General features: G+C 44.2%; 1 protein-coding gene across 1 annotated transcript in view; it reads right to left on the reverse strand.

The window, feature by feature from the left end:
- TRANK1 (tetratricopeptide repeat and ankyrin repeat containing 1) overlaps positions 1-15,189 on the reverse strand; it is a 49,237-nt gene extending 34,048 nt beyond the window's left edge. Inside the window, exons 1-7 of the mRNA XM_068405254.1 lie at positions 15,055-15,189; positions 11,513-11,647; positions 9,828-9,951; positions 8,290-8,440; positions 7,165-7,283; positions 4,251-4,334; positions 283-421 (exon numbers count right to left, since the gene is read on the reverse strand). Of these exons, the coding sequence (XP_068261355.1) occupies positions 283-421; positions 4,251-4,334; positions 7,165-7,283; positions 8,290-8,440; positions 9,828-9,951; positions 11,513-11,646 (751 nt within the window). The 5' untranslated portion in view covers position 11,647; positions 15,055-15,189. The remainder of the gene's footprint in view (positions 1-282; positions 422-4,250; positions 4,335-7,164; positions 7,284-8,289; positions 8,441-9,827; positions 9,952-11,512; positions 11,648-15,054) is intronic.
- Between the last annotated feature and the right edge of the window lie 8,348 nt (positions 15,190-23,537).

Below are 23,537 nucleotides of genomic sequence, written 5' to 3' on the forward strand. Positions count from 1 at the left end.
TCGTCAAAGCTGATATATTCAGGTTATGAAAGACCCACATCAACCACACTTTTGCTTCAAACCATGGAAGAGAACAACCATATTGGGTTTGTACCACTATCAGACACAGATGATCAAAGAGAGTGTCTACAACATTTTCAAAATAGTGCCTTATTGACACGTGCAAGGTTATACCTAGATGATCTGATCTCACTAGCTAAAAATAAAAAATTAAAAAGCTCTAGCTGTCGGTTCTCTGATGAAGGCCACCACTGTTTTATTTTAGCTGTGGATGTCACTCACTTGCTTTGATACACAGTCTGATAACAGCATGAAGCAGATACACTCCAATGGTTTCAACTTTAGCCCCAATGGAAATTAGCCACTTCACTAACTCCACTACTTCTTGCATCTTCTCACCATGCCCACACAACTCAGAAGTCTGATAACAAAGAGAACAGTTACAACACATTATTTTACATACACAACGGGCATTTCTTTTTTAATCCTATTTCCATGTTTTTTATTACAAGAATCAGTAGAACAATAACAATCAAGCCATATCCACTGTAAAATGAAACATTTATTATATATGAACAATCCCAGTAGAAGCTCAAAACAAATTCTTTTCTCCTAAGAGATGTTCATGAATCTTAAAAGAACCTTGTCCTGCTTTGAAGAGGTTATATTTTATAATATTTATTTCTATATTTCTGCTCTGTAATTGACTGCAACTTTCTGCCTTACACTTGTCTATATAAATATTATTGTACCTTAGTGCAAACATTGCCGTCACCAGATATTGTGCCTTTTTAAGCTTGGATGATGCAGCTTACACAGGCAGTTACCCCAAAGCAAGAAAAGGCTGGAGAAATACTTGAAACTGGGAAAAGGGAGTTAGAGACTGGGGGAAGGAGGTTTAGGGAACTCAGGCAACCAGTCCTTTTACAGCTGAGGAACCCTGTGGATGGAAAACAGGGCAAAGCCCTACTCTGAGCCAGCTCAGGAAGCATCTGGTGTTATTAAGACAATAATGATAACATGCCTGCTTACACAAAGAAAAGGTGTTAGCCTTAGGAGACAGATTTTTGGCCAGATAAATTCCTAGAAGGTGATCTGATAAAAGTATGGAAGTTTACAGACCAAGATTGAAAGCACACAGCTTAAGCAGAAGGTGGCTGAACTGAAAAAGGATGTTCCAGCAAGGACTTAATGAACACGAAGCACAGTCTGCAAGGGGTACAGCAACACGGGGAACTCTGGAGGTGGGCAGAGGAAGCTCAGATGGAAATTGAGACAATATGCCAGAAGGATCAGGACATGAGGGGGTGACTGGAAAGTGTTCAGACATAATTTCTCCACTTGTGCCAGTCATCTTTTTAAATAGCAGTCTTCACACATGCTTCCAACATCCACAAATAAATCTTCTTCTAACACCTTATGTCAAATTTTCACTGGCAAGAATTACTGTTTATGCACAGTTCCAAAATCAAAATACAACAAATTACAGGGAGTATGTAGTGGCAAAGGAAGTCTGAGTTGTCAGAAAGCTGCATTTTCTAATTTTTGCAAAAGAGAAGCAATGCTTAGGGATCTTTCGTCTTGATTCTTTCAGTCTTCCACACGTGCAGCAAAGCCACTAGAAGAGCTAAGACTGGTGGGGCCAATTCTGCAATGAAGGACATACTATTTTTGCAAAGGCAATCCACTTTTACCCTCCTTTCCCAATGAGGCATTTTGATTTGCTTGCCTAGGAATGAAGATTTTTTTGCTAAGACACCCTATACGTGTCCTCTACTGCATTGCCATGCTTTACTGTCGGTGTGAGGAGCTCACTCACACCCACAGAATCACAGAATCAACCAGGCTGGAAGAGCCCTCTGGGATCATCGAGTCCAACCATTGCCCTGACACCACCATGGCAACTAGACCATGGCACTAAGTGCCATGTCCAGGCTTTTCTTAAACACATCCAGAGATGGTGACTCCACCACCTCCCTGGGCAGCCCCTTCCAATGGCTAATGACCCTTGCTGAGAAGAAATGCTTCCTAATGTCCAACCTGACCCTCCCCTGGCGAAGCTTGAGGCTATGTCCTCTTGTCCTATCGCTAGTTGCCTGGGAGAAGAGGCCGACTCCCACTTCACTACACCCTCCCTTCAGGTAGTTGTAGACTGCAATAAGGTCACCTCTGAGCCTCCTCTTCTCCAGGCTAAACACCCCCAGCTCCCTCAGCCGTTCCTCATAGGTCAGACCCTCCAGACCCTTCACCAGCTTGGTCGCCCTCCTCTGCACTCGCTCCAACACCTCAACATCTTTCTTGAAGTGCGGGGCCCAGAACTGGACACAGTATTCAAGGTGCGGCCTCACCAGTGTCAAGTACAGAGGGACGATCCCTTCCCTTTGCCTTCCCCTTCTTTTCCAGAATTACTCCTGCTCACACTGTCAGCCACCTAACTGAAACACATTTATGGAAAAAGCTCCAACTTGAAGTTATTATGGCAAAAGTACCACAAGCACTGCAACAGCTAAATGGCAAATTCTGGTATATTCCATCAATCAGCCCTAAACTGCTGATTTTCCAGCCAGTAAATGCCAAGCAAATGTACTGTGTAGCCTACAGTTAACATCTTCTAAAGCTGCTCTCAGGAAAACCACAGTGCTGTCAGAAATCTAGCATGCTTCAGCATAAAGCCTAATGGAACTTATCAATGAATGTGTAACCATACCTTTTAGAAGTAGGTTACACACAGCAGAACTACAGTTAATTAATTTATACACACAAATAAACTGAAGAATAAAACAAATAAAATGCATACAGAGAATAATTTTTTAATGGTCCATGAGAAATGCTTTACGTAGGAGCAACTGAAACAGGCTGGGCACCCACCGCATGGTAACACCCATACACTGTGAGATGCCTTTAGAAGGCTGGTATGTTACTGCCAGAAGGGGCCAGAAGCAATGGTTGCACACCCCTTCAGACCTTCAAAGCACTTTGGCAGGATATCCATGCACAACAGGCAGGGGCAAGCAGCAGGGAGCCCTACAAGACCACCTAGCTCCCACATTGATGTGTGCAGAGCCTCTGGGCTGTACCCATGTGCACGGCACATGCACCAGGCAGGCACAGGCAACCAGCAGCAAAGTAAGCACGAGCACGTCAGCTTCTGATAGCTGGAAGATTTTATTGTATCCTGCCAGCAGAGAAAGCTTTGGAGGTTCCCAAACGCTGCAGAACATGAGGAATCACAAGATAAAGCAAAGAGCAAGCTTCAGAAGAGCAACACAAAGATCAAATTCCACTGTCTGCAGATGCCACCATCTCAGTGAAAGGCATTAGGAATTGCAGCTACTTGGTCTACGACTACATGTCTCCATCTTGCCAAAATCCTTTAAGTCATTTGGAAAGTATCAAAGCCTCTGGGGAGAAAGTTTAGCAGTTGCTGCCTAGGTATAAGGCAACCTAACAAAACCTTGGAGCGTTGAGGGAAGGGAGAATTCCAACACTGCACCCAGCTCAATTTCCTGTAATCATACCCAGCACCGTGAAGCAGTCCAAAGACAGGCTAGCAAAGTATAAAAATACCCTATCCCATGTATATCGTAAGTTCTCCTGGCTGGAAAACATCCAACTTAACTGATGTCAGACATCTTTCTACATGAAACTCTCATGAAGGGAGGTTGTAGTGGAGTGGGAGTCGGCCTCTTCTCCCAGGCAACTAGCGACAGGACAAGAGGACACAGCCTCAAGCTTTGCCAGGGGAGGTTCAGGTTGGACATCAGGAAGAATTTCTTCTCAGAAAGGGTCATTAGCCATTGGAAGGGGCTGCCCAGGGAGGTGGTGGAGTCACCATGTCTGGAGGGGTTTAAGAAAAGACTGGACATGGCACTTAGTGCCATGGTCTAGTTGACAGGGTGGTGTCAGGGCAGCGGTTGGACTCAATGATCCCAGAGGTCTCTTCCAACCTGGTTGATTCTGTGATTCATGACATGAATAGCTTGCTGTAGTTGAGAGGAAGATGACTTCTTTTGATCAAATTAAAGGCAACATTAAATTACATGCAGAAGTTATGCAAATTAAGGATTTTTTAATGTTCAAATGAAAAGCGACAGATGATTTAATATAATCATACGAAGTCCATGTATTATTTTCCACTTTATTTTTCTTTGATCTGTTTTAGCTTTGCACACAAGATGGAAAATCTCTCACTAAAGCAAACAGGAAGAAAAGAAATAGACACAAGGAAAAAAAAAAAGATGCTACTTTACCTCAAAGAGATTCTTCAGTGATAACTGGTTAACTCTGAGATTGGTGGGCAACGCTTTCTTCTCGGACAACAACAATAGACAAGACTGGAAAAAAAAACCCACTAGTGATAAGCACATTTAGAAACTTCGTTTTTCACTGCTTTCCTACAAGATCTGATGAGGCAAACAGGAACTAACAACATTTCAGATCTTTTTTTAAGATTATAACAGATTACTTGAATCTCCCTTTCCATTTTTCAACTGAATTAATGTAATATACAGTGGACTGTGGGAAGCTATGACTGATGAAAGTTTCCTCAGAAATAAAAACCATGTTGAAAGGTCAGGCCCTAAAAGTCTCTCTGATACACCTTGGAAGTAACCGTTCGCTTTAGGAATGGACTTTTACCTTCATGGGGATGAGATTCCCCAGCTACACCAACATTCTGAGCAGAAAATATGAAATGCATCCTGTATCTTTTTCAGTTTTCACAGGTTCCCAAAAAACTTTACCTTGCTCCTTGAAAAGTCACCTAGCTTCACCAGAGGACAAGGGAAGAACTACACATGTCATCTCCCTGGACTTCTGTAAGGCCTTTGATATTGTCCCCCGCAACATTCTTAGCTCTAAATGGGAGAGATATGAGTTTGATGGATGGACAAGGAATTGGCTGGATGGCTGCATCCAAAGAATCATAGTCAATGGCTCAGTGTCCAAGCGGAAATCAGTAATGAGTGGTGTCCCACAAGGGTCCATACTGGGACCAGTGCTATTTAGTATCTTCATCAACAACATAGACAGTGGGATTGCGTGGTGCGCTCAATCACTCAGCAAGTTTGCAGATGGCACCAAGCTGAGTAATGCAGTTGATATGCTGGAGGGATGGGATACCATCCAGAGGGACCTTGACAGGCTCAAGAAGTGGGCCCACACGAACCTCATGAAGTTCAACAAGGCCAAATGCAAACTCTTGCACCTGGGTCAGGGCAATCCCCAGTATCAATACACACTGGAGGATGAATGGATTGAGAGGAGCGCTGTGGAGAAGGATGAAAATATTGGATATGAGCCAGCAATGTGCGCTTCTAGCCCAGAAAGCCAATTGCATCCTGGGCTACCTAAAAAGAAGCATGGCCAGCAGGTTGAGGGAGATGACTCTCTCCCTTTACTCTGCTCTGGTGGGACCCCACCTAGAGTACTGCATCCAGCTCTGGGGTCCTCAGCACAGGAAAGACTTGGACCTGTTAAAGCAGGTCCAGAGTAGGGCCACAAAAATGATCAGAGGGATGGAACATCTCTCCTATGAAGAAAAGCTGAAAGAGTTGGGGTTGTTCAGTCTGGAGAAGAGAAGGCTCTGGGGAGACCTTATTGCAGCCTTTCAATATATAAAGGGAGCTTATAAGAGAGACTTTTTAACAAGGCCTGTAGTGACAGGACAAGGGGCAACAGTTTTAACCTGAAAGAGGGTAGGACATAAGGAAGAAATTTTTTATGATACAGGTGGTGAGACACTGGAACAGGCTGCCCAGAGAAGATGTGGATGCCCCATCACTGGAAGTGTTCAAGGTCAGGTTGGATGGGGCTTTAAGCAACCTCATCTAGTGAAAGATGTCCCTGCCCATGGCAGGGGGGTTGGATGGGGAATGTGGGGCTGCAGTCAGTCCATAGCAGTCCCTCTCTGTCACTCCCTTCTCCAGTGTGGGTCCTCCTTGGGCTGCAGTTCCTGGCAGGAGCCTGCTCCTGCATGGTCTCTCCAGAGGCTTGCAAGGGAACACCTGCTTCGAGTCTGGAGAACCTCCTCCCTCTGCTTCTCCAACCCTGGTGCTCACAGGGCTGTTTCTCACTTTTTTCCCCCCCTCACTCTGCCAGGCAGTGTTTTGCCCTTTCTTAAACACGCTTTCCCCAAGGGGCCACCCACTTGGCTGAGGGGCTCATCCATGCCCTGCAGTGGGTCTACCAGAGCCAGCTGGAACCAGCCATACTGGCACTGGGCAGCCCCAGCCTCTCCTCACAGAGGCCCCTGCAGCCAGCACTTCGCCACTGACACCCAAGTAATCATGACAATGGTCAGTTTTTTATACAGTCACCATAGAAAAGAGGATTAAAATAATTTCAGGTGATTCACCTTCCTATTTTTCTAAATTATCTGGTTTTGTTTAATAACCATGTGCTTCCACTGAGATGCTCCTTTATTTGTGGGTCTTTCACAGACAGCTTCAAAAGTCCAGCTTGTCATACAGAAGGAAAAGTAAAAGGGACCACAAATAAACATGTATTTTTTTCCCCTCTAATTTCTTTCAAGAATAAAGACACCAGATAGAATCATAGAATCGTTTTGGTTGGGAAGGACCTTTAAGATCATCGAGTCCAACCATTAACCCAGCACTGCCAAGCCCACCACTAAACCATGTCCCTAAGCACCACATCTACACATCTTTTAAATACCTCCAGGGATGGTGTCTCAACCACTTCCCTGGGCAGCCTGTTCCAATGCTTGATAATCCTTTCAGTGAAGACATTTTTCCTAGTATCCAATCTAAACCTCCTCTGGCACAACTTGAGGCTGTTTCTTCTTGTCCTATCACTTGTAACTTGGGAGAAGAGACTAACATCCTCCTCGCTACAACCTCCTTTCAGGTAGTTGTAGAGAGCAGTAAGGTCTCCCCTGAGCCTCCTTTTCTCCAGACCAAACACTGTAATTATAAAAGAGTCAACAGAAAGAGACAAGCAGGATTTCAAGTTCATTGTATCCCTTCGAGAAATGAATTTCAGAAATGACTTATCACTAAAAAGTATTTTTCAAGTCTTAAAAATCAAAATGTTTGAACCAGGGAACAATAAATATCCATTGTTTTGGATTTTAAAGGTAATACGAGCTTACCCTGAAGAGGTAAGACATAAGCACAGCAGGAGGTAACGCAGCCACAGACTTACCCGCCACTTCCCTTTCTGGGCCAACCTTTCTATCACCACTTGCCAAATCAGTGCATCAAACCTTGCGCCGAAAATATAATCATACGCAGGGGGAAAAGTTGGTGGAAAGACTCGTTCATCTGCAAGAATTAGCAACGGAGAAAACTATTTAGTATACACAGCACTTTTAAAGTTGGGGTCTTAACTAAATTACTTCATTGCACAGTGACAGTTGTAGCACTGATTAATACCCAGAAGACCAAATGGGGGCTTAAATACCCTCGGCCACCCAACTGATATGGCACCTTGTTATCAGTGGCCAGTCTCCATTAAACAAGGGGAAAAAAATTAATCCCTGCCCTCAAGAAGCACCTCTAAGCCCCAAAACATTGTGAACCTTGTGGTGGCTCTTCCACTTATGGGTGAGCGCAGCTATAGACGCTGCTAAAGCTAATGAAGGTCCTTGAACACAGGGCAACAAGTCCAAGTAAATGCAGAAGGGGCACAACCTGAAATCTCCTGGCACGCCTGCAGGCCCCATCAGGCAAAGCCTGTGAACTGGACAAAAAAGCAAGTAGAGGAGGAAAGACTGAGGAGAGGGCAGGGAGACAGCGTGGATGTTGTCCAAAAAACCAAACCCACACAATGCCACAGAAAGGCCAGATTCCCTCTTCTCATTGCTGCCCATTACTAGCTGACCCCCACACTGGAACACACTGCACAGTAAACTCAAGTTTAAGCTGAGCACCATCTAATTATTTTCAAATCTACCTAGCTAAAAGTAAACCAGAGTGGTTTGGACAAAAACCACTAAAGCCTTAGGGGTCTGGAGCTCAAAATCTCCAAACTTGTCTTCCTGACTCTGAATTTCGACCTTTTCTAACTATTCCACAATTGACATGTTATTGTGAGACAATACGCTCCCCTGCACAGTGTTCTGGGATTGCTGGCATCTGCTGTATACAAACTGGACCAAGTTCACCACATCCTTTTGATTAGGCCACTCAACATATTTATAATCCTCAAACAGACCTGTGGCACTACGGACCAAACAAATGATCTCACAAAGGACACCCTACCAAGGACTTGTGTTGTCATCACTACTGAAAGGCTCTTAGAAAAATTAAGCTCTGAATTTGAGTTTACCGTTGACACTTATGAAGATTGCTGCTACAAAATCAGCAATTTGAGTTCGATCTGCAGAAGCATTCAGGAGAACCAAACCTTTATGAAACATAGAAATCGCCTCGTAAGAGTTTTCTAACATGAGCAATGAGTGGCCAGCTCTATAATAAGCCTGAGAAAAAAAAAAAGAGAACAAAAAAGACCATTGTTGGGAAAATATTCAGAGATCTTTACTACAAAAGAAAATGCTATAATTTTTTCCTAAATTCTCTAATTATGCTATAAAAATGACATGTAGTACTATTTTTACAGCTTCTTACACACAGATCCAAAAAAAGTGCAACAAACATCCCTTGAAATTCACAATATGCTACTGATGTCATCACAGATACTATGAAAGAGTGATAAATCCTGGAATATAAAACTTGGAAAATAACTACAGGATAAAAGACATACTGTTAGTGACTATATTTTAATTTTCTCTGGACAGGATTTTTTTGCCACAAGGTCTAGAATTGTGTTTATGTCCCCACATCACTGCATTTCGCAGTATTTACCACAATGCATATATTCTTCAGCCAATGGCACCTAAACATCTTTATATTCGCCACTGAACTAGGTTGTACTGGCTCAGAGTCACAGTGGAGTCCATTTGTTCAAACCAGATAACTGGCACGCTGCAACACAGCACAAGTTAAATTGATATTTGCACACAATTTTACCACATCTAAATCAACTATCTTCTACTGAAGTCTCTGGGAGTCTGTAGTGGTTGGTCCAGAAGACTATTTATTGTACATAAAAGCTAATCCAAGCGTATGCCTCCGTACCATAAATACTGTACAACCACTACTTATTCTTAACAGATGAGAATTTGAGTCAATGTGTACTTAATCAATGTGTACTTAATCACAAGAGTGTGTAGTGTATTGTATTTCCAGTGGACAGAACAATAAGACCTTGATCGCCGTGTACTGTTCCCAGGAACTGAAGGCTTATTAACATGTAAAGAATATTAGGGCACACTGCCCAAGGGAGCCTTCAAAGCTAAGTCCCCACCCCAGACCTGACTGCTGTCAGTGACTGATGAATCTGTACCTTGAGCCAGGCTCTGTAAGACCACAAGTGAACACAGAGCTGGTGAACCTCACCACAGACAGCATCTGCACAGCATGCTGTGGCCTGACCAGAGGCTCACCAGTGCTGCGTCATCCCCAGGTCTCCAGCATCACAAAGGCACGTAAGGTTTTATTACCTGCTATCACCTTGTCTGGGATATTAATAAAATAGTTATCCTTCTTGAAAGCATTGGTGCCTCTCTTGTTGGGACCCAGAAAGAACCAGCATCTCCTGGTGCAAAAGAGAGCTGCTTCATTTTATTAAAAGTACTATTACAGTAGTAACTCTGATGCTCATGTACAGAGTCAGACACCGATTCTGGAATTTTATGCTATATTTGCTTATCACACCTCAAAACCAAAACACAATAAAAAGCAGTTATTGACACTTGTTTTAAAAAGTAAGGCATGAAAAAACTGCCAGCTTAAACACCTGAATACCTTAACATACTCCGGATCCCAGCGTAAGCTCTGGTAGGCAGAAAACACTGCTTCTGTCCATTTATGAAGATTGTACAAGGCAGTTGATTTGTTGCAGTGTAACACAGCTATGTCCCTGGAACACCTGAAAATACGTTTTTAGCATAACTGTTTATTTGCTTGAAAAAGGACACATCGTACTTTATAGTTAGCAACAAGAAAAAAAAGAAAAAAGTCTATATATCACCCACCTAACAAAATCAGAGGTAAAAATGGAATTGGAGAAAATAAAGAGCATTTGAACATCAGCTATAAAATCTCTTAGTGACATCCTAAATGATACCTTAGTGATATCCTGGTCTCTTCTGAAGCAGAAAGCCAACCCACTGGAATAACGTAGTATGAGGATTTAGAAAGAGTCTAGACCATCTCGACACACCTAGATAGGGCTCAGGGAAAGCCAGTGGCCAAGAACAGGAGAAAACAGACACACGAATGGAAGCTGCTAGATGAAAAGAATGCTAAACACATTTTAGTCACCAAAAAACAACCTAAAAATATTTTACTCTATCACCAGTTGATGAAGTCAACAGAATTATCCACATTTACATCAGCTAAGAAATGTATTTTAGATAACAGAATATACTGAAGTACTTAAAGCACCTGCTGGATCCAAGAGAGCTTCTGGAAAGAGCTGCACACAAATTACAGGACTACAGTCCATGGTGTACTGGGGAGCCTGTCTTGTCTGCTCTCAAACATTACGTGCCACGGTGCTGCGTCCTTCATCTTATTCCTGTCTACTAATTTACAGTCAAGAAAGTTGTTTCAACTACACTGAATGTGTTCAGAGCACACTCTTGCAAGCAAGCAAATCCTGAGAGGCAACCCATGGCAAGGGGAAAGGAGACGCTGAGGAGCAGATCCCCACGGTATGACGAAGCCCCACGGCCTGCGAGGGGCAGGCGCGGGAGGCAGCCCGCTTGGCTCTGTCCTCGCTCGGTCCTACCCCCTGCATATGCTCCAGACTTATTTTACTACTTAGTCTAAATGGCCAATAGTGAAAATAAATGAATGGCCGGTGTCAAATCGGGTTAACAGCAGTGCTAAGGTACGGTAGTAACGAATATTTAATAGTTAACATAATACTCAAATATTTAATCATTAATAACATTAGCAACTGATGTTAACTGATGAAAACAAGCACTTAACATTTGGAAAGAAATACCCAAACAACTCTTCTGCTGAAAAATTATTTTTTAACAAATCTGAGAATACTAAGAAAGACCAAATAACAAGAACAAAGTAACTTGCATGAGTCATCTTAAAGATAATCCATCAGATGACCCGTGTAACCATAGGCCATAGACATGACCAGTACATGGCAAAACCACAGCCAGATTAATCCACAGCATGTCAGCTGAGAAACAGAAGTAATTTAACAGAAACCAACATGGTTTATGGAAAACTAATTTGAGCTTTAATTACACATAGAAATATTCAGATTACAGTCACTAATTAATCCTATATGTATGTCAGGAACAGCAATTCCTCTTTAACTATAAAACCAGTACACTAAAGAGTATGACAAAAGATACAAGAAAATCAGGTGTCAGGGAAAGAATTACAGTTCTGAGTTAACTGTAGTACTCTACAAATTTCAGACTTGTCTTATGGTTTACATCTTGTAATTCAAGAATACTTACGGGACCCACTGCAGTAAATAACCGAGCGTATGTAGAGCTTGATCGTACTTTCTGATGGCCAAAGAGTAATTTCCATTTTTAAAGTCCTGGTTCCCAGCTTGTTTCATCATCTGTGCATGTTCCATGGCATCCATGCTAATTAAGAGCAAAAAAAAAAAGTTAATCAAATAAAAGCATTGATTTATGAGACACTTCTTTCCCTAAAATCCACTTAAATTTTCACCTTAGTTTTTGCATATTTCAGGGTTTAGGCCCAGCCAGTGACCGAGCACCCTGCAGCTGCCTGCTCACTGCCCCCCCCACCCAGTGGCACAGGGAGGAGAATCAGAAGAAAAAGGTAAAACTTGTGGGTTGAGGTAAGGACAGTTTAATAGGACAACACGAGGAGAGAAGAAGTAATAATAACAATAATACTAATAAAAGAATATACGAAGTGATGCACAATGCAATTGCTCACCACCCAGAACCCAATGCCCAGCCGCTCCCCAGCCACAATCCCCATCTTCCCCTGGCCAACTCCCCCCAGTTCATATACTGGGCATGACATCCTATGGTATGGAATATCCCCTTGGCTAGCTGGGGTCAGTTATCCTGGCTGTGCTCCCTCCCAGTTCTTGTGAACATTAACTCTATCCCAGCCAAACCCAGGACAGCATATTTGAAAAGAAGGACAAAAAAGCACATTTTTTTTTGTTTGCTGCAGTTGGAATAGTAAAATATAACTCAGGTGATGGTAGTGTCATCTTTGCTGTTGATGCCTCAACTTCTCATCTATTTTTTAATCAACCTCAGCTAACCAGATCTACCACTGGTTTGCAGCTTTTTTCAGTGTTTTTCCTCAAGTCTTAAACTGTATTTTTTAATTTTAAATTAAGATTCCCAATTATTTAAATGTGTGCACACACGCTAAATGTGGGAGGAAATATCCACGAGAACAGAGTTCATATTGATACCAGAGCGTTTAGTAAAAGTAAGCCTCAAAGTAGGCCCTAAAAGGCCTACTCTGTGTAACCTTTAGGCAGAATCAACTTTTCTTTCAGCAATTTTCCTTTCAGCTAAAATAACAGCACGTTCTGAAGCTAACGGCACGTTTTGAAGACAGGGTCTGCTTCTGGGACTGATAACACTTAGAGTTACAGTCATCACTGATTCTTGCTTGCACTTAGTCTTAGAGAATCCAAGGTCTCTGTTAAATTCCTCACTAGTTACAAAGAAGGGCCAGAGATAAGCAAGACTGTGAACAACATCTTTGCAGTGTCTTAACTGACTTGATTCACAGCTCTGGCGCCAGGAGTAGAGATAAATCCTATAGGAATCAGAACAATATATTTTCCTTGGAGCCACCTGCATGTGTCAGCAGAAAGGCCTCGACCACGCTTGCGCGGAAGCGGGGTCATACAGCGGACAGCAAAACTATGGGGGGGTTACAACCACTAGAGACCCCCAGAGCCCACCCAAGACCCCTTCCCCAATTTAGTAAGCATGTGCAAAGACAATTACATAATGTATTAGCATATGCATAAGGTTTCTTGGAATAGGTGGGCTTTACTCGGAATTCTATGAATATTCATTTTTCTATAATGTATATAATGAGTGTGCTTTTGTCCCTGGGTGTGCATGCCAGGAGGAGAGATCCCCCATGCACCCAGTGCTGCAATAAACCAACATCTACTTTCTAAACTATCATTTGGTTTAGAGAGTTTTCTTGGTTACTGTTTTCCAGTAACAATATGCTTAAGAAATACATGAAGCTATACATCTCAATTAATTAAACACAAAACTCATTTATTTGCTTTTTATTTATCTTTATGACTTTTTTGTCCAGCTAGAGAGGCAGTGTTTAAGGCCAGACTGGATGAGGCTTTGAGCAACCTGGTCTAGGGGAAGATGTCCCTGCCCGTGGCAGGGGGGTTGGAACTAGATGATCTTTAAGGTCCCTTCCAACCCAAACCATTCTATGATTCAATAACTCAATGTATACAAAACTGTATTGAAACTTGATTACTGCATGAAAATACTGTAACATAAGTACATTAATAGAGCATGAGGACCTTGAATCGGATTTTAACAGTTACTAAAATGAATGTACCAAGCACATGAAGAAAACAAAGGTTGAAACAGGCATCAGCTGCAACTGACTGAAAAAATATTTCATCATTAACATTGTAAAGTCAGGTTTATTACATAAAACTAACCACATGGTCAAGCAGCTAGATAAAGGAAACAAGCACAAGAGTAAAAACAGCTACGTGTACATTGAGAAACAGCACATCAAAATCACAGACCAAAGAAAAATCCGATGCTAAAGCCTTGTGTAGAATCATTCCTCACGGATGGATTTTATGGTTAAAAGCCATTTCCATGACTTGCAAAAACCTGTATGAATCTCACAAATCTCAGTACTATTAAATAAGATTAATTCACCAAAAAGGAATGCACAGATCCACTTATTATCCAAGTATTAGCACGCCTGGAACAAAACCAGTAACAATCTGTAACTCCGCAGTCCACTAACATAATCTGCAAGATCCCTTCACAACAGAGCAGACTAGATATTTTTAAGTACGTGAACCTACAGACAAACCAAGAAACACTACCGACATGTTTTCTCTATAGTACTCCTCACGACAAACCTGAAATGTTGAGAATCAGTACTGTACTAAGCAAATTAAATCATCATTTCATTGAGCAACGTGCATATAGTATATATTTTAAAAGTACTACTTAACCAGGCAGCGAATCAAGTGTACTCACAGCACAAGCAGGCCTTTTTTACACTGCACGGTATGAGCACCAGTGAGGTGAAGACAAAAAATATAGAGCAACAGTGCAAAGAATAAAAAGCAAGTGCTAAAAGATGGTTCTGCCTCGTTGTCGTGGTTTAACCCCACCTGGCAAGTAAGCACCACACAGCCGCTCGCTCACTCCTCCCCTCCCCAGTGGGATGCAGAAGAGAATCGGGGGAAAAAAAAAAAAACAACCAACTTGTGGGTTAAGATAAAGACAGTCTAATAGGACAGAAAAGGAAGAGAAAATAATAACAATAATACTAATAAAAGAATATACAAAGTGATGCACAATGCAATTGCTCCCCACCCACTGACCGACGCCCAGATTACCACTGTATGTTGGTTTCTATTTACGCAAACTGTTATAAAGCAATTACTACTAATAACTAATTAGTTAACTGGATGTCTCCAGCTAGCCACATACCAAGCTCATGTAGCTGACACTGCTTTGCAGCTCAGTTCCTTTTCAGATGCACGACCAGCAGACAAGACCACAGAAACAGGACCCAAACCCAGCCAGAAGTACTGGGCCAGCCCTGCTGACTTGCAGCAATCCAAGCAAAACCTCAAGACAAAGACGCTACTAAAATGTTACAAATAAATCCTCTGGAGTAGGGATTTGTGGTTGACTTGCACACAGGAAAGTTACCAGGCCAGGAAGCAACACAGCAAGGAAATGGAAATCAAAAGCATGTCACCAAGAACAAGACGAAACGAGACGGGTACACACACCCCAGGACACCAGCTCTGTACCTGCTTTATACCGTGAGCGCTCCCCGTGAAACCAGAGTTTTACATCCATGAACAGGGCAACAGAAAGCTGGCAGACTGGCTCCTACAGACCACTTGCGATGTCCTCAGCCCATCCATAAGGTATCTTCGTGTCACTGAAAATACACCTCATTTTGGGAAGCCCCCTAGAAAAATTACAAGGGAAAAATAACACTATTGAAAGATAAAAATAAATCACAGCTCTCTCAGTTTATAGGCATAACATCAACATGTTGCTGATTAATTTGGTGACAAAGGTCCTCGTATAAGGCCACGACACATCATCCTGAATTTAAGGTGGCATCTCAGAACATCCCTCCTCCTCTCCTCACAAGCTGAACTCGTGCCAAGCATATCGGACTAGCTCTCATTGAAGACTGCTTCACAGCTTGCACCAGTGACAGGTCTGGCCTTATTCCCCAGCACATCCTGTTTTGCTAAGTGAAACAAAACAGGCTTTTTTTGCTTTCAGTTTCAAATGATTCTCCCCTTTTTGTAACCTACCAGTAACAAGAGAACATATAGTTAAGGCACGTGTGGAGTTAGATTTTCAAGAAAAACTCTGTGCATACATCCATATACTTATGATTTCCAGTAAACTAAGAAAGGACTTGCATCTCCCATTTTATGGGCAGAAAAACTGACGCAAAAAACAATATTCCACCTACAGTGTCATTACTGGTTCACAAAACAAAAAACACACCAAAAACCTCACAAAACAGTGTCAACAGTTAACCCTGCTTCCTATCCTCTGAAACAACAACAATCTTGAAACCCCGAGTCTAGCTCAGCCATACGAGACCTCTCTCAGCCCAAGAGGGAGGTGTTTACACTGCTGCCCTTGTTTGCTCAGCCTAGCAATGCTCCTGTCCTCAAACAGAGCTGACCGGGTAGGAAAGCAACAGCAACAAAGCGCCTCAATATTTCCTTTGCATAGATGAGCCCAAGATGGTATCACATCTGGAATAGGGGGAAAAAAAAAACCAAACAAACTAAAACCAACAAGATTCCCCTAAGAGCAAGGTTTTCAAGCTTGCACACAGTTCACAGCCAACGCTTGACAAGTTTAATTGCGTGAAGGCAAAAAAACTGGTAGGAAACACGCCCTTTTGCATGTTTTCATGCGAAAGCAAAGCCTCTGCCCATTCGCACTAAGGCCGCTCTATCAACCTGAAGTTCCTTTTCTGTAAACCGGGCAAAAAATACAAAGACTAATGAGAGATCTTTATTTTTTTTTCCTTCTGAAGCGCACGCTGCGCCCAAACTCCTTTTCAAATGAAAAAGCCTGTTTTGCTAAGTGACCACTCCACGACCTTGTATGTAAGAGTTCTGCTTTTCAGGGGAAGGATCCAAACCCCCTGCAGACAACGCCGAGCTCGGGGCCGTGCCCAAGGAGCTCTCTGTCTTCTTTCCAAGCACGGACACACCATCACCTCTCCCCCAGCTCCTCCGCGCAAGCTGTACCAGGCCGGCACGCACTCCCAGGCGCCTGGCAGGAGCAGGACTGCGCTCTTCCCTTCTCCTCCTCCTCCAGCCACCCCCCGCACGCCCTTGGCAGGCTTCCCAGCCAGCGCAGCCACCCGCGCTCCCTGTCAGGGCAAGCGACGCCACAACCCCCCTCCCCAAACCGCGGCGACCTCCCGCTTCCAGCACACCGGGAGCTCACGGCGGCTCGACCCCAGGTGGGAGACCACCGCCCCACCACCCCCACATGGGGCACCGGCTGCCGTGCGCGCAGGGTCGGTGCCGCGGAGCCCCCGCTCCCCCCCACATCGCGTACCCGGGGGAAGGGGGGTGGGCACCTACCTGCTGCCCCCCGCCACCGCCGCCGCGCACCGAGGCCCCCGGGCCGCGCCCCGCCCACCGCCTATAAAGGCGGGCGCCCCTCGCCCCGCCCCGGCTCCGCCCGCCCGCCTTGCCCGCGTCAACGCGGGGGTGGGGGGCGCGGGGAATCGAATCGAAACGGGGAATCGAAACGGGGAATCGAATCGAAACGGGGAATCGAATCGAAACGGGGACCCCCGGCGGGTCCCGGGGCGGGGGTCGCGGCGAAGGAGGGCGGGGGGTGCGGTTGGGTGGTGTCAGGCCACCGCCTCCTCCCAGCGCATTCGCAAACCTGACGGCTCCGCGCTCCCGCCGCACCAGGAGTGTAAATGCCTTTTTTGTTGTTGTTTTTATAATGATGTAGCCGTGTCTTCAGCGTACGCGGAAGATCAGCGTTCACCCTGAGGCGCGTTACTGTCTCCTGTGGCTTCTCAAGACAGCCCCTTGCTCGGAGGAAGCGGCTCCTGCTTCGGGCTTCGGCGGTGTAAGGAAAACCTAGGGAGCGAGGGCTTCTCCTGTTGTAATTGTTTCCTAATTCATCATTTCCCGTTGGCTTTTCACACTGGGAAAAGTGGACCAATAAGGCAAAGAGTAACACTTCGCAAGAGATCATTCTATAATTCACTTTTCTGCGAACTACATTTTTAATGGTTTTTTTTGTCATCAAGTATTACCGTCGCGCATCTTTCTCACATAAAAATGAATTTCTGCTAACCATCCACCTTCCACGCTGAGTTTGCACATAAACTATCCTGCCACTCATTTAAGGACTGGAGAAACAAAGTACTGCTATCCTTAGCGTGGGTGTTTTTTGCCCTTCGCTCCAAGTGGAGCGCATCCAAATAACGGGGCAAAGCCACTTTAAAAAAAAAAAGGCAGACAAAATACAGCCACAGTTGTTTTGGACTTGCATGATATGAGGTGGGGAAACTGCATGGTCCCCAGTGTAATCTTGTTTGCTACGTGACTCAAAGAAATCAAAGTCCATGGGTGGGATTTTGCCGTTCTTATTCAGGCAAAAATGCTTGTGTGAATCAACAGAATGTAAATGTTGAGAGGAATAAGTGGCTGATGGGGACTAATGTATCTGGCATTTCATGTAACCTCTGAACTCTGTGGTGTTGTCCGAAAAGCAGATTTGTGCCTGGCGTGCAATAAACCAATCTCACACGCTCAGGAGAAATTTTGTATTTATTCTGCGCAGGGTGCTTGGTGGAGTCACCCACAAATCAAGCACAGCTGCCGTTAATCCCATCACCTCTTTTATACACAAAGGATTACATGAAATCATCCCTCTATTTGCATGCCATATTTTCCCTCCGTTAACATATCTGATTACAGTTAACATATATGCTTACTCATTCCTATATGATCTACGCATGCTCAGGGGAAGGGTCTTCACCTGGGCAAGGGTCTTCACCTGGGCAAGGGTCTTTTTGACCTATGGGCATGATTTTTAGTATTATAATGAGCGTAGTTTACTTCAGGATGTCGTAAGACCCATCTTTCAGCCAAGGTTGGTTTCCATTAAACAATAGTTATTAGTTTGTTTTAAACAGACCACTGATTAAAGTCCTTACGTTCCAGGATACTCCTTTGTTCTTCTTCTTCTGGCATCCTAAGATGTAGATTAGGACAATATCTTTTCACTAGATGGACCAGATGTAATCTGACCAGATGTATCCTGCATGCATCTTTAAGCAATTATCAACTACACTAAGTGAATGTTCAAACATGAATACAAATGTCACTATATCAATTATCACTGGTATTTAGGCGTGTTTCACTTCGGTGTGGAGAAACCCAGGACCAACCCACCTCAGTTCTGGTGCAGAAAGTGGAGAACACTGCTTTTTGGCTTGGAAAGGACTCTGACCTAAACACTGGCTATGTCTGTTTGCAAGCCACGGGTGTGTTTATCAAACCAGTCACCAGACCGAAAACGAAACTTTTTTTGTTCTAACTCAGCTGTAAAAATGAAACTTAGCAGCTTGTAAGCCTCTCGCTGGTGTGCAGCAGGGCGTTTCCTTCTCGTGCAGAGCAAAATACTACCAAAAGCTGCGTCCCTGCCACGCACACACATTGCCGGTGAATTACTGAGTCTGCAAATTATTGCATTTCCTGATTGTAAACGGGCAGAGAAGGAACAGAAACTCGAAGGGGTGGACCCACTTGGGGAGGCAGTACCGCACGTCTGAGTGCATGGGCACTCGGACAGGTAAGAGGCTCGGCGTGCTGGCTGATATGGGGTGCTTTGGCGCAGAAGAAGGAGTGCTGGGAGGAGGTACTCAGAAAGTCCAGCAAGGCAGCGTAAAATGATGTATAAAGCCCCTTCTACCTAGCTCCTACGCTCCTTCTGTTGCAGCTGTAGAGTAGAGGCGTTGGTGTGGGTACATTTCCAAGGGAAAACATTTCTTTTGGATGGGAGAGTGAGTAACAGATCCCTCCACTTCCTTGTCACTCTGATACCAGACGGTTTAGTAAAAGTAAGCCTCAAAGTAGGCCCTAAAAGGCCAACTCCATGTAACCTTCAGACAGAATCAACTTTTCTTTCAGCAATTTTCCTTTCAGCTAAAATAAGAGCATGTTCTGAAGCTAACGGCACGTTTTGAAGACAGGGTCTGCTTCTGGGACTGATAACACTTAAGAGTTACAGTCATCACTGATTCTTGCTTGCACTTAGTCTTAGAGAATCCAAGGTCTCTGTTAAATTCCTCACTAGTTACAAAGAAGGGCCAGAGATAAGCAAGACTGTGAACAACATCTTTGCAGTGTCTTAACTGACTTGATTCACAGCTCTGGCGCCAGGAGTAGAGATAAATCCTGTAAGAATCAGAACAATATATTTTCCTTGGAGCCACCTGCATGTGTCAGCAGAAAGGCCTCGACCACTCTTGCGCAGAAGCGGGGTTATACAGCGGACAGCATCACTATGGGGGGTTACGACTACTAGAGACCCCCAGAGCCCACGCAAGACCCCTTCCCCAATTTAGTAAGCATGTGCAAAGACAATTACATAATGTATTAGCATATGCATAAGGTTTCTTGGAATAGGTGGGCTTTACTTGGAATTGTATGAATATTCATTTTTCTATAATGTATATAATGAGTGTGCTTTTGTCCCTGGGTGTGCATGCCAGGAGGAGAGATCCCCCATGCACCCAGCGCTGCAATAAACCAACGTCAACTTTCTAAACTATCATTTGGTTTAGAGAGTTTTCTTGGTTACTATTTTCCGGTAACAACTCCACACATGAACCCGTGCACCAGAGCTTGTGATGGAGGTGCATCCATTGCACGGAAGGGATGGGCCTTGGCACAAATTGTGCTTTTTAGCTCTGCTCCTTTTTCAATGATGGGAAAACCTCACTTTGAGGGGAAGAACACCCTTCGTAACACATCCAGGAAAGGGAGTTGCAGCATGTGTCGCAAGCCCTTGGCCGTGCTGAGCTTGAGGGAGCTACTCCACCAACAGCCCTTGCTTTTCTGAGCAGCCAGCATCTCCTGGCTCCTGAGAGTGCAGCGCTGAGCCCAGGTCAGATACTACTACGTCTTACCAGAGACCTGTGTCTGGTGGGATGCAGACTCGGCTCCCAACTGAAGGCGTTGCATCTATGGTAGTGGCAACATGCACCCGACACTGATGCAACCTGAACTGGTTAATCGACATTGTTCTCTCTCCCTTGAGGGCCCAAGCAAACTATACTGTATGTCAGGGCCCTGGGACACCAATCAGCCTTAAGGGCGCTGACCAACCTCACTTGGGTCACCCCCCCAGCCCATGGGCCCAGCGATCACAGGGCTGTGTCTGCCTCTGGTTCCTGTCACTGGGCCTGATCCTGACCCCCACCCATAGGCTGACATCCCAGCCTGGCCTCAGCCTGTTCCCATCCCCATGGAGCTGCCTGATGCCCTGGGCTGGGGCTGCGCCCAGCTGCCCTCCAGCCTGCCCAGCTCCCTCACTGGCGGCTGTGGGATGGACTCTGGCTGGGGATGCCCTTGCCTGGGCGGTCCCCTGGCGATCCCTATGTCTCCCCATCCCTTGGGAATCAGCTGGCCCTTGCTGCTCCCTGACACCGTACACAGGAAGACATGTTTCCTGGTATACCTGCCCTGCACGAAAGAGTTAGTCAACAAAAATACACTGGCCATAAATGATGTCTCCAGCTATTACAGCTATGAGGGCAAAAGTTTGTGGTGTAGGTGTGGTTTCGTGGAGGTATCCATGCTGCAGCTTCTATCAGGGTGATTATTTCAGGATGTTTGCTTTAAAAGCGTATCTCCAAACTGACGTAGCAATACTGGTGATGAACTGTTTGCCCTAAGTTTATTTCTGAGGTCAAGAAACTTGTCCCAGAAAAATCAGCTACTTCAGAATAATAGCTTTAAGAGAACTCTTAACGGAATCTTAAGCACATAATAAGTAAAAGATAATGCAGCACAACTAATGGCAAATATATGCCTATTTTATGATTTGGCTTCTAGTTGTCTTAATGCTGAAAAATCCCTTCACATCTCTCCTGTCTAATGTATCTTGCCTATTATCCTTTCCTGTTACTCCTTTTCCTTAAAGCCTGACTGCTTAACCTTGCCTGTGTCAGCATCATATAGGCTAGTGTACCTGTAAACCATCTGAATGTCTATTAAGGCATTTTATAGCCCTCCAAGAAAAGGTCTTGTTATGACTAGTTCATAAATCCCTTGGAGTAAATTAAGGTGAAACGACACCAAATAACTGGTATGGAATTAAGAACAATTTATTAATAAAGGGAAAGTAGCATGGTCATAAATGTCTTGGGTTTCTAAAGGCACTGAGAAAAGAGAGAAAGGGAAAAGAGAAAGAGGCTAGAGAATATGAGAGAGGAAAAGAGATATCACCACCCTTGGATCCAGTGATGTAAGTTTTTTGTAGAGTTGGTCCTCTGGTAAATTGCTTGCAGGATCAGTCCTCAGGTGGTGGGCGGGGAGCTCACACCAGCATCCCAAGGAGAAGTTCTAAATACTTTAGGTCATTTGCACGCAAGATAGGAGAGGGTGGTAACATCCCTCTTGTCTCCCCCTCCGCTCGCTTTTCATGCTAATCGGGACACCTGCTCATTTGTAGTCTTAGGTTGTTCTTGAAATGAGTCAATGGTCACCCAAGGGTTGTCTGGTGGTCGTGATCCCCCCCTAGTTGTGGTGTCCGTTGTATGATCCCACTTCTGCACAAGCGCGGTTGATGCCTTCATGTTACAAAGATGTTGCACGTGTAGGTTGACCCCAAGGAAAAGATACCATCCTGCCTCTGCAGGACTTATCTCTTCCTCCAGCCAGAGTTGTAAATCACATCAATTAAGGCACAGCAAAGGCATTGTTCTGCTCCCAAGGCCCTTATCTCTTGCCAGACTTGCAGGCCTCCATAGCACCCATCCCCTCCTCCAGCCAGAGTTATCAAACAAGTTGTTTAAGGCACACAAACTCTGTCTGTCGCAGGTCTGTATTATTGTACAAGCAGTTGTCAGTGATCCACACACAATTATTGGTGCTCCTTGCAAAACGAGGGGGTTTATTCCTCCTGTTTTTGCCACCAGCACAGTCCACTGCCATTTTCCAGTGTTATTATTTATACACTCAAAAGAGTTGTGGCACAGTATGTCCTGAGCTGGGACTGGAGTCCTGTGACAGCAAGCCCTGTGTGTCTTGTTAGGAAAGCAATATCACCTTTTACACCACAAGGCCTGCTGTGCATGGAAGGACTGCTCTAGGGATGCCTCTTAGCTAGACTTTAACCTGGCTATTGATAGCAGCATTAAAGCTGCAGAAACATAAAACTCAGAATAAAACTTCAGAATATACTAAATCCCAAAGGAAAAAAAAGTGACAGAATACATACAGTGTTATGCAGAAGTGTTACACCATCATACAGAAGTTAGCGTCCAGAGCTCACAAAATGTTTTATAAAGATAAGTCTTACATTCTGCAGAATACACAGTCACATGGAAAATAAGTTACAAAAATGAAGGAAAAAGAATAGGGCTTTTGTTTCATACTTCCCGACACCCTTGTGTCAAAGGAAAAGATAAGTAGAATATCAGAAAAACTAGCATCATCGTGAGCAGTAGCTTGGAAAAATCTAAACACTGTGGAACGATGCAGTTACTGTAACGGGGAAAAAAAAAGTTGGCATAAATTTGGTCTCATAAATTCCATCTTTATACCATTTTAGGCACATGGAAAATGCTGCCTCTGTATCAATGTGTGATTAATTTACATAAGCATTCTGCTTGTGATGGTTTTTAATGTCAGATGAAAAGAAGAGATAACAAGTAATGTTCCAGTATGTTTGCAAAGGACAATTACAGAACGCCTTGCCTACAGCAGTGCCCTCCCCAAGAATCAGGACTTAGACTGCAGCCAAGTAAATACCATTTTTTTCATTAAAAGTGAAAGGCTGAAGGATTTGCACCGGCTTCACAGGGCAGGGTCTCAGCACTTGGCTGGGTTATGTTGGCCTAAGCTGATTTTGCCTCATTTTAGGGGTGATAGCAATTATCTAGTGGTCAGGTTGGGTTTAGGTTAGCTTTAGTTTACTGTGACAACATGTAGTTGTTTTTGGTTGACTGTGTTATCTGTTATCCTAGAACAAAATGGCAGGTACAAGA

This window comes from Nyctibius grandis, chromosome 7, assembly GCF_013368605.1.
Source record: "Nyctibius grandis isolate bNycGra1 chromosome 7, bNycGra1.pri, whole genome shotgun sequence".
In the NCBI taxonomy this organism is placed as follows: Eukaryota; Metazoa; Chordata; class Aves; order Nyctibiiformes; family Nyctibiidae; genus Nyctibius; species Nyctibius grandis.